General features: G+C 40.3%; 1 protein-coding gene across 1 annotated transcript in view; it reads left to right on the top strand.

Moving 5' to 3' along the window:
- Positions 1 to 4,807, top strand: part of SLC6A11 (solute carrier family 6 (neurotransmitter transporter), member 11) — a 109,483-nt gene extending 104,676 nt beyond the window's left edge. Inside the window, exons 11-14 of the mRNA XM_009329263.1 lie at positions 43 to 145; positions 1,010 to 1,110; positions 2,467 to 2,637; positions 4,655 to 4,807. Coding sequence (XP_009327538.1) covers positions 43 to 145; positions 1,010 to 1,110; positions 2,467 to 2,637; positions 4,655 to 4,807 — 528 coding nt within the window. The remainder of the gene's footprint in view (positions 1 to 42; positions 146 to 1,009; positions 1,111 to 2,466; positions 2,638 to 4,654) is intronic.
- The last annotated feature ends 6,889 nt before the right edge of the window (positions 4,808 to 11,696 follow it).

The following is an 11,696-nucleotide window of genomic DNA, read 5'->3' as shown; positions in this document are numbered from 1 at the left end:
CAATGCAATATTTTTTTTCCTTTTTCTGTTTTTGTCTTTCAGGGTGGGATGTACGTCTTTCAGTTATTTGACTCTTATGCAGCTAGTGGCATGTGCCTTCTTTTTGTTGCCATATTTGAATGTGTCTGCATAGGCTGGGTTTATGGTAAGTTGCTGAAAATTGCTGTGGTTTTGAGTTTTTATGGAAGTTTTCTATTTGCATAAAAGCAATGTGAAAGCCTTGTATCCCTATGGAGTGGGGCCCTCCACATTCCCATGCCCTACCAAAAGTTAGGAATGCCTTTTTTTCCAGTCTAAGTAACAAAGATAGTGGAATATTTTTTTTTTTCCCCTGGCCCTTGTCAGGACTGACCTCCACCTTCCTTCACCGAGGAAGTCCTTAGCTGCCTTAGAAAGTAGGGGTGGCAATAAGTCGTTCTCCTCTCACAAAGGGCATGTTCTCTTCCACTTCGGACACTCACAGATAAATCCAGGGAAGTTGGAGTTCATGCCTCATTAACACAGAAGGGACATAGTGGTGCCCCTAGCTCTGCTGTTGCTGTCTGTCAGCAAAGTCAAGAGAAAACCACCACGGTGCTGGTATGTTCATGGTTACACCCTCAAGCATATTTTGCTCACAAAGGACTGACAATTTTACTTTGTAAAGCAACACATGAACTTCAGATCACACGTCCCCAGCCATCTAGGGATTCATACATGAGCTTGTAGCATGTATGTACCCTCTTCAACTGGCCTTGCTCAGACTGTTACTGTCCAGAAGCCATTTCTGTTTGACAGCTCGCCCACTCCTACTCTCTGTTCATATTGGTCAGATAGAGATGTAGGCAGCGATCTCTGCCACAAGTATGGAGCAGATGACAGAGAGATGTTTGTGTCAGGTAGCAGCTTCAGTCTTTGCAGCTCTGTCAGAACCTATGTTTTTCTCTTTACTGTTTTAAATACTGACCTATACAACCTCTTACATGTACATTCCACATCTGCTTTTTGTTTGGTTTTTTTTTGGGGGCAGGCAGCAATCGCTTTTATGATAACATTGAAGATATGATTGGGTACAAACCACTGTCATTGATTAAATGGTGCTGGATGGTCTTAACTCCAGGTATTTGCGCAGTAAGTACAGAATACCCAATTAACTTGTTTTAGACATAAAGAGGGTTTTCGGTGCATATTTTTAGAATTTTGCTGCTGCTAATAGTTCACAACAGCGGAGAAAAACGCCTATTGATTTGTAGCGTGTGTTTTAATTAAAAACTACTCTGTAGGATCTGTAAAAATTGTTAAATGTTCTGTGAATTGTGAGAAATCTTAGCGTATACAATAATAGGAAAAAAATAAACTCAGGGTCCTAGATGAACATTTGCCAATACAATGGAGGCCTTTTTTTCACTGCATTGCTAGTATACCTTGTGTCTACCCAGCATAACTCAAGCTCCTCCAGACTTGTGCTGGTTTCCTTGCTGCTCCAGCCTCCTATTTCCTTCCCTCTCTTTGGGTGAGTAGACATTTTTCAAAGAAGACAGGACATTTTTTCTTCTAGCAAAAGTAGTAGAAGAGGCCAAAAGCACATCTCATATGCCTGAAGAAGGGGAAGGAATTTGCCTTACCAGAATTTAGCAGTACTGGTGCCAACTCTGGCAATCTGCCGTGGCTACGTAACAGGGACAAAATTACAAAAGGAGCATGACCAGATTGCCCATAAATTTGATTCACAAGTGCTTGAGGATTAGATACTAAAATATTCCAGTTCTCCAATATGTAAATGATAGCAACTGCAAAACCACAGATGCTGGGGCACCTGGAGATCCAGGCTCCCTTGAGCTCTGCCAGTTCATTTGCAAACTTGGGAAAAGTTCTGACTCATTTCCACCAACTTTGAAATGAACTTAATATCACTTGCTCTTGTACACTCTTTTCACCACTCTGGAAAAAAGTACATAGTAACTTTTCTATATTTCATAAATTTAAATGGTCCAAACTGCTTGATTAGACTCCTGGCGAATTTAGACAGATATATATTTGAGTTTTTGTGAGGATGAAAGAGTTGGCCTGCAGAACTGCAGATACAGACAGCGGATTAAGGCAACTTTGAAAATTTTGGCTTTCCTTTTTCATCATGACAGGTTGGAGAGAACGCAGCTTGTGTTACTTAATCACAGCTGGTTCATGGTAGCAAAACTTAATCTTTCCTGCCCAGGTACTGTTTGCCATCAAAGTGCAGGTTTTATTGTCACCGAGAAGTAAATAGGATTTAAACTTGAAAGGTTGTTCATTTCTGTGGAAGGTACTGAGACGTGTTATTTAAGCTGTACATAGATATTGCTGTTTGGGTTTTTTTCTCTGACTGAAAAGCTTACCTCTACTTTCCATCTTTAGGGAGACTGGCCTTGCCTAAACAGTTAATCATTTTCTTGTTACATAGGCAGTGTTTTTTCAAATACCGCTAATATGTTTCTCTGCTTATTTCAGGGAATCTTCATCTTTTTCCTGGTGAAATACAAGCCTTTGAAATACAACAATGTATATATATACCCTGACTGGGGCTATGGCATAGGGTGGATGATGGCGCTCTCTTCCATGATCTGTATCCCTTTGTGGATCTGCATTAAGCTGTGGAAGACAGAAGGCACTTTCATAGAGGTAAGATGTATTTTCAGATTAAAGATACTGGAAAAAGAAGTGGGAAGGGAGTGTGAATCCTCATCTGCATGAGACTAAGCACAGTTTAATCAAAAAGGCAATGCCACATACCCCTTCCAGTGGCAGCTTGGGTTAGGCCTCTTAGTCACTGGTGGAAAAAGACATCTGAATTTTCCCAGAATCATAGAATAGTTTACATTGGAAAAGACCTTTAAGGTCATCGAGTCCAACCGTTAACCTAGCACTGCCAAGTCCACCACTAAACCATGTCCCTAAGCACTACATCTACATGTCTTTTAAATACCTCCAGGGATGGGGATCCAACCACTTCCCTGGGAAAAACTTCTGAATTTCTTTTTTTTTTTTTTTGCCTTCACTGACTTCAGCCTGTGGTAAACTAACCAATACAATAGCTTTAAGGTGCTCTGTTCCTGCTCAATTTGTAGCTTAAGATGTCTGTAACATCAGCTAAATCCCTCAAGAAGGTTTGCACCAGCCATTCATTCAAGTCAGCTGCATTCTTTCCGTGTTTTGGTAACTAATGTTTGTGCTGCCAGGATTTTCCTCCAGGAGCTGGGTAGCAAACCTCACATAGGTCTTCTGGACAGTTTTCTTGATTACAGTTCTCTAAGTGAGAAATAGAGGCAAAAAGAAATATTCAGTGCAATTTACTAACATTCGGTATCAGGTTATCTCAGGTCTAGGCTGAGGTTAAGATTATTAAATATAAGACCTTTTCTTCAAAGAAGGACAATGAAGATGGCTATAATGGAAGAAACAAGCATATAAATCTTATTCGGCCGTTTGGGATTTCTCATATTCCAGAAAAGCCTGGTTCTGTCATTTGGACTTCCTTAGATACTAGTCAGTAAAAGGAGGTATCCCACTATTGCCTCCTTCTATCTCAATACATATATGGAGGGGACTTTATTCAGACCCTTTCATGTCTTCTCAGTCTTTCTGATATTCTCTAGGATAATGCCAATGTGAAGAACAAGACAGTAGGAATTCCTGTCTCTAGGGTACCTGGGGCTCATTAACTTATCTAGCACTTTTGAAAAATCTCTCAGTGTATACCCACTCTTTCAAAATTACCCTCCATTCAGAACCAAAGGGTATGACATCTGAATAGATCTGAGTATACCTCAATGTAATAGTTACTGCTTTCTTGAATGGAGAAGCTAACATGCAGTTTATTGTGCTGGCTGATGGCAGTCCATATTGAAATGACTCCATTAAGCTGGTTAACTATGGCCTGGAGACTACCTAGGAAATCTTTACTGTAGGTATATCAACAAAAAATGAATTGTCCATAATAGAGTTTTCTTAGCATGTCAAAAGAGGAAGTTTTGCACAAATCTTAACGTTAAATATTTCCTTAATGCATCAGTAGGCTTTGTCTGTAGAATCTGGTTTTGCATTGCCTTGTAGGCTGAAGCACTGCAGACAGGTCATGATCTTTTCCGTACATGAACGACGAGAGGGGCTTTTTAATTACAGTTGGGAGCTTCTCAGGAAGCCAACTTCCTGCAACATCTCTGTTCTCCAAGCTGTAAGCAGCAATGTTGCTACTGATGTTACTGCTATGAAAGAGAAAGTTCTCAGCTGAACATGTATATTTTTCTTTTGTTCTTTATGATAGCTTAATACACTTTGGCAGTCTCTTGTTTGTTTATTTTTTTTCAGTATATATCCTTTGACTATACCATGAGAAACAAAATGTACCCATATAACAGGCCTTACCCGGAGCATTGCGCTGAATTTCTCCGTGGAAGGGAATGCTACTCTAAATCAGCATGAAAATTCACTTTGACTTTGTCCTTGCCTTCATTCTCTAGCCTTTGGTCTGGTGTGATTTGTAAAGAACTGTGTGGCATGCAGTCTTACGGATGTATCTATAACAGGGAAATGAAAAGCAGACATGCAAGAAAAGAGGTTTTTGTAGTCAATCTGTTTAAGAAATGGGTGTCTGTGACCAAGAAAAAGATAATGATTTCCATTTTCTCAAATTTTCTAGAAATTCAGGAAGTTGCTTACACCTAGCTCAGATCTGAAAATGAGAGGGAAACTCGGAGGAGGAGCCTACATTGCAGCAATAAATGACTGCGATGCCAAACTGAAAGGAGATGGCACCATTTCAACCATTACAGAAAAGGAGACACATTTCTGAAAGAACTATCTTTTTTTTGTATAAATAAATAAATAAATTCACTTAATTATAGAGGCTGGCTTGTTTTGCACAAAATTTTATTAACCAGTTAATTTTAAAGTGAAAATTGTATACTTGTTTAAAAGTGATTTTTTTAAATTACTATATAAGTAATGATTATGTAAAAGACAAAGGAATAGTATTATATGGTATGTTAGTGATGACTTCTTGTAATATGGTGATTTCAGTAAATGTTTTTTTAGAAGTTAGAGGGACCTGTATAATGTGCTGTAAAACTTTTCTACTTTGATTTCTGGCAGGTGTAATGTTGTATAGATATATGCATTCTAATCTGTAAGCATTTCAGACCATTTCAGCTTTTAATGTATGTATATAAAGGGGACCAGAATGTCCTTTTGTTTATATTAGAAGAAATTGTGAGGGGATGGGGGGATGACTTGTAACTGCTGTTGCATATTACTCTAAATGCGGGCTGTATCCAAAGTCCACTGAAATCGGAGAGCGCCTTTCCAGCTGGGGCCAGTGGCTTTTGCACCAGCCTGTGTGCGATTCAGCCTTTCCCTAGGCCAGGGCAGCTGCAAGACTGAGTTTTGCACCGAACAAAGCTCTTCTTTCAGGGCAAGTTTTGTGAAGCTGACAGGAAGCACCACCTCAGCTGCTCTTATCGCCTTCCCTCCACCCTCCATTTGCTCCAACAGGTCTAAAAATGCGGTGGAATGGCCCCACTTCTGGGCCACTGTTTTTCTGGAGGTTGGATAAAGAATATTTCTTACGAGCTATGAATTTTGCTGCTCTTGTAAGTTAATGGTCTCTAAGATGATGTGTACTGCTTCAAGAGACCTCGAAAGCTTTTTCATTTTCTTTAGTGTCTGGGTAGCCAGTATTTCAATTTGGTTGACACTTCCCATCCCCTGAAGTGAAATGTGTTTGTCTATGCTTGCACAACAAGAGATCAAGGTTCCTTTATATATGTGGAGATGTTCTGAGGAAAAAAAGAGCAGGTTTAGAGCTCTGCATACCTTGGCCTCTCTGTCTGTCTCTTTATCTGTTTGCCAGTCTGTCTGTCTGTACATCTATTCATTCCTCTCAAAAGAAATCAAGGATCCTGTAATGACGATGTGTAGCACTGTATAGCTTTTCTCATCTTCAGGGTACTTTCTAGATACTCTCAGATTAGGCCCTGATTGCTCTACCCTGAACGGTATCGAGGGTTGCACTGAAGTCAGAATAGGAGTTTATTTGGTGGAAGGCTAAAGTAATTGGTCCTTAATCACAGATTCATAGAACATCAGGTTGGAAGGGACCTCAAGGATCATCTGGTCCAACGCTTCTTGGCAAAAGCACGGTCTAGACAAGATGGCCCAGTGCCCTGTCCAGCCGAATCTTAAAAGTGTCTGATGTTGGGGAATCCACCACTTCCCTGGGCAGATTAATCTCTACAAGAGTTCCAGGAGGTAATTTATATATGGTGCAGATGAAGGAATTAAGACAGGGATGTTGTGACTGCTCTGTTTTGCAAAAGGAGCAGTACTGGGTTTGTGATATCGGGCCTTTTTATTCTATCAGTTGTATGAACTGACTCCCTCTGATTTAAAACAGATTTTGTATGTGAATCCAACTGATGGATGGTTGTTACCATGAGGTATGCAAATGCTAGTCCCAGTATCAAAATCTCTAGAGTAGCTGTTGTTTTTTTGTTTTTTTCTTCTGCCAATATTCCAAACCCTATTATTTGTTCTGGACAATTGTTTTTTTTTCTTGTCCTGGTTTTTTTGTTTAATGGTGGTATGAGAAACCTGTGGAGGAATACTGTAGTACACTGCACAGTATTTGATGGGGAGAGACAAACAACAGCCTAAGACAGCTCAGAAGAAACGTCATAAAATCTGCTGTCTTCTCTGCAATTCAAAATTACCAAAGCTCAGATGCCAGCATCTGGAGTTATTAGAAACAGAAGTGGCTGCTGGCCTTCTACGGAGGAAAAAATATCACTAGAAGTCACTAAGTATATCTTAATATTACATGGAACTGTACACATAGTCAACATTTCTTTGAGATTTTATGGTTACCTCTTAAAAAAGCATTTTCATAGAATCACTTTGTCTCAAGTCACATCATTAAATCTAATAGATCTGTTTTATTTTACTTCAACTTATTTGTATTTTTCATGTGGTAAGGTGGAAGTCTAAGAGAGAACTTCTCTACCACAATTATACTTCAAATATTTTAAGTCCTGCTTGCCTTTGCATGTCTCCATTGTTAGGTGCTTAGGAAAGGACATTTTGAAGGAGCCTGCCTTTACGAAGGTACAGAACCATCTTTTGAACGCTGGCCTCCCTCAGAGGGAGTCTTCAGCTTGGCGTCCAGAACTGGAGGTTACCAAGGAAAACCACAGTCCTATTGGAAAATGGTACTTCTGGAAGAGAAATGCTCCCAGAATTGAAACAACAGATTGAGTTATATAACTACAGAAAATACAACGAAGCCACTGAAAGCTACCTATTGACATCAAAAAAATGCCCACTCCAAAACCTTAACATTTTTGGAAGTGCTCATGAGTCATAAATATTTCTAATCCAGTGTCCCTTTCTGGTCTTTCTCTACATCCACCAGAACTAAGGCCCCAAAGCCACATGTGGGCCTTGGGATGGATTATGTTCCCTCCCAGAGTAAGCGACAACACATTTTCTTATCAGTGAAGGCTGTGCAAATGTAGATGCACTGTTAGGTTACACTTGGCCTTGATTTCAGTGAAGTTATCTTCAGCAATCAGGACTCCTCATGAATGTTTACAGTGAAGTGTGCCAAGAGGTGGAACCCACGCCACTCAACTGGCCATCAATTAGACACAAAATGAAAATCCCAGACAAGTCAAGATTGCCCTTTGAATCCTAACACACACTGCTGTAGCAGAAAAAATTGACTTGTGCATTTTAGCTTGTCAGTGTACTTTGAACTGTTGTACTCATCCAAATATCTCCACAGGAACTATGTACTTTGTATGGAACATGCTTCCTATTCTGCTGCTATGAACCATTTCACCCGTAGCTTTATACACATACATAGGGTTTGGCATGGTCTAAAGTATTATACAGTGTTACTAATGTGCTGTGCTTGTAAATGTGTGCATTTAATATCTGACTTGTTTAACACTGTACTGATTTTTAAAAAAATATTTTTCTTTTGTGGGGAGGGATGTGGGAGGGTAAATTTCCTAATGGTATTTGTGTTTTGTTTTGGTTTTCTTTTTTTGAAACAATATGAAGGGGAAAATGCAAAAAACAACTATATTGTGATGATTTTTTTATGCGGTAGAAACAATATTGCCCTTTTCTGAAATATCAGCAGTATTATTAAAAATAATACAATAAAAATGAACAACCACTAAGGTTTATGTAACATTTTACACAAAGAAAGATTGTTTGGTTTTGAAGGGCACAAGATTCCGTCTACTTACTTGTTTTCAAAAATTAAAGGAAATGGGCAAAACCCATTCTGTGTATTTTAGTTTATACCAATGTATTTTATATGACCCTCACCTAACTAAATAATCACAACTACCCTGTTAGGGCAGACATATGTCCCTTGATTTTAAATGTGGAACTTAGAAACAAGAGAAGATTTAGCAACTTCTTTGAGCTCATCCAGTAAATCTGTGGCTGAAACAAACTGAAGTTTCCCGATCTCGCAACTGAATGTCACTGTTATTTAATATAAATCCATATTGCCACGGAAAAGCGCAGACCTGCCACCACTTTCCTCCCCCCACTCCCGTCCCTCCCCACTTCTGGCTGCGTTTTGTTGTGGCCTGCTTTGTGCCGCTGGCAGTGTCAGGAGAGCCATCTAGAGAGCCACCTCAGGAACCGGTCTGGCTGAAACTTCACCCAACAAAAGCATACGGTTAGCTCTCGGTAACTCCAGCTCATTGCCTGGCCACACAAATGCTAGTGCTGAAGGGAGACACCACAGGAAGGTGAATTACATCTTCCAGCTGCTAGATACGTTATGCTGGATTAAAATAACATTCTAACCGTGGCCTCAGTCACAGGCCAATGCTGTCCCTTTGATCATCTTTTGTACTATGATTTTATGCTTTTATACTCTTCTTTCTTACATCACTGGCCCATGTACAGGGACCAATGCTTGCTTTAGTACATGACACACTGATGAAAAATTCTGATATTCTACCCTGAGGCACGCTATTATACAGTAGCCTGCCACACAGGAAATGAAGCTCTTTTCTTAAAGGCTGTTTCTCATCTTGATTAATGAAGCATGGCTATAATAAGGAAAATGTGCTATGGATTTTGACAAAGCCTTTCAATTCCTCTCTGACTGTACCAACTACTTTACCCAGCAGCAAAGATACCACAGGAAGGATGTGTGTCCTTGTACCTGGAGCAGCAGCCCATGGCAGACCTAGGATCCAGCCAGGCAGCATTACAAGCTTCTTGGCCCCATCTTGCAAGTATTGAGTAAATCTGAACATATCAGGAAATTTGGCCTCAGATGTTGATGACTCCCCATTCAGAGGAATACCTGAACCTGGTCATCCACAGTGCAGCAGCAAGTCTAGTGAAGACTTCTAAAACCATCAATTTGTGACTAGATCAAAAATGTCCTGGTGGGTTATATACTTGCACATTTGGCTGGAAGAAGGTGTGAAAATTCACACAGACACAGACATAAAAAGGACAAAATTGGCTGGGATTCTCTTAAAAAAGGTTTGGAGAAGGCTGAAAAGCTTGAGAAGGCATAATGCACAACTGCTCAGACTCCCCAGATTGTATGAACACGAAGGGGTGAGTGCTAACAGTGCAAGACAGTTTCCAGCTCTTCTTTCTAAAGCTACTCTTAAAATACAAACTATTCATTACAATGTAATACAGCAAAAGTGACCAAGATTTGGGTGCTGATTTGAAGTGAGAATTTGAGGGAAGAGTTGCACACCCCTTTTCTTACATACTTTAATTTTAAAAGGACCAGCTGCTTCATCTTTTTTAACCTTTGTTCTCTGAGAGCTGCAACCAACCTCAGCCGCGTCCTGCACTCCCTCAAGTCGTTCTGAATTCCAGTCACAGCCACCTCCTTGTTGGCTGGCCATGCTCACATTGATTGCGAAGCCTGCTCTTGGGCTTTCAAGCTAATTTTCTGCATCTGCTCTTCTCAGTTTCCTTGATCATCACCTGTACTTGTCCATCCTGCAAACAGAATAGCCTTGAGCTATATTGTTGGTACTGCCAAATCAGAAGCCCAAGTATCACACATTGTCATAAGTGAAAGGAACAAAAATCTTTGCATGTTCCAAGAAACGTCTTGCCAGCAATTGTTTCTAGTGCTATTATAATGCATGCTGGAAGCCGCAGCCAGGCCCCTGTTTCTCACAAGATCATACTGCCAGCTGATGGAGAGGGTCCTACATCGTGGTGAGGTCCATGGCTTTTAAAATGAGAGAGTCCTTGCTACTGTGGTATTCCAGTTAAACAAGAAGAAAAGCATAAAGGTAGCCAAGAATTCCTTGCTATAAATGGTTAGTGACAAAATATCGGGGTATGCTTTCTGTTTCTACCAGCTTGCTGTTTATTAATAGAGTCAGTCAGCCAACTGAACTACCCATTCCCAGCACTTACTACGGCATTATGTAAAAGGCACAGCAGCTTTTCGTAAATGTTATTGTAAAACATCTTATCAGAAACACTGAGAACTCTGGCTGATCTCTTGTCATTTAAATGAAAACACCCACTTATATATCATACTATAAACAGATGAATCATTCCTCTCCTCTTCCCAAAGGGATAAAAACTGTCTGCGATTAAGGCGTGCCACACTCAAAGAGCAAACTACAGCTATTCAGGCAGACACCAATTCTAAGTTTGGTTGCAGCCCGTAACGTGGAATTTAGCTGTGCTCTGATCAGCATTGGCATCAGGAATCCCTGGCACGTGCACAAGCGAGAGGTAGAACGGATCAAGACAACACAAAGCATGGTAAAGGGACACAGTCCCTTTACTATGGGGGGGAAGTGTGAAGACATCGTACCACTTGTGCCTTCACAAGCCTTATGCATTTGGAAAAGGTATTATGTGGTTTATTCATATGTGACAGGAGATGTCAGGGTTGTTTTTGTGTTTACATCCTTCCATCTGTGAATCAGCACAACTGGGCTTGTCAGCAGGAGCAAGCTCAGCTGCATGAGTAGTGGATCAGAAGCTGCTGCAGAGCACCACCTTGCTTTGAGCTCTATTTAAGTAGGCATGCCAAAACACTGTGGTTCTTCCTAATCGAGCCCTACTCAGCTTGCTCCCAAATTAATTTGGAAGAACGAATGTATAAACTTCAACAAAAACATGCCCAGGAATTATTTTGGTTTCTTTCAGGTTGCTTGGTTTTGGTGGGTTTTTTTGTTTTTTGTTTTTTTTTCCTTTTCCAGTGAAATTAGTTTTGTTGTCTGTGTTGAAATGCAGGCAAAAATCACAAGCCAAATAATGCAGTACCAGGTCAGTAAGCAGGAATCAAGAGAAGAACAGGCTGTTAAGACAAGCAAAGGACAACTAATCTCTTTGTATTGCCTGCAGGGATGAAAGCATGATGTATTACAAGTGACATTTAAATCAGCTTTTAACTTTTACTGCTTATTTTTAGAGATTCTTTCCAGAATACTAGCCCAGGTTATGTTTCAAAGTCTCTGCTTGTTTGCCAAGTTTTTGCCTCAGGCTTCATGGAAAACTCGTTGGGTTCTTGTGGCATAGGCTTCTCCTCCCCAAGTTTTAGGGCCTACTGCTTCTGTAGCTACCGCTTTTCTCCTTCCCTTTCTACACATCTGTGCTTGCTCTTCAATGCAATTCAGAATACCGTCTCTGCTTCTCAGTAGAAGGAGGAGGAAGTGGTG

Source organism: Pygoscelis adeliae, unplaced genomic scaffold (genome assembly GCF_000699105.1).
Source record: "Pygoscelis adeliae isolate BGI_AS28 unplaced genomic scaffold, ASM69910v1 Scaffold277, whole genome shotgun sequence".
NCBI classification, from domain to species: Eukaryota; Metazoa; Chordata; class Aves; order Sphenisciformes; family Spheniscidae; genus Pygoscelis; species Pygoscelis adeliae.
This window is presented reverse-complemented; position numbering and strand designations above follow the sequence as displayed.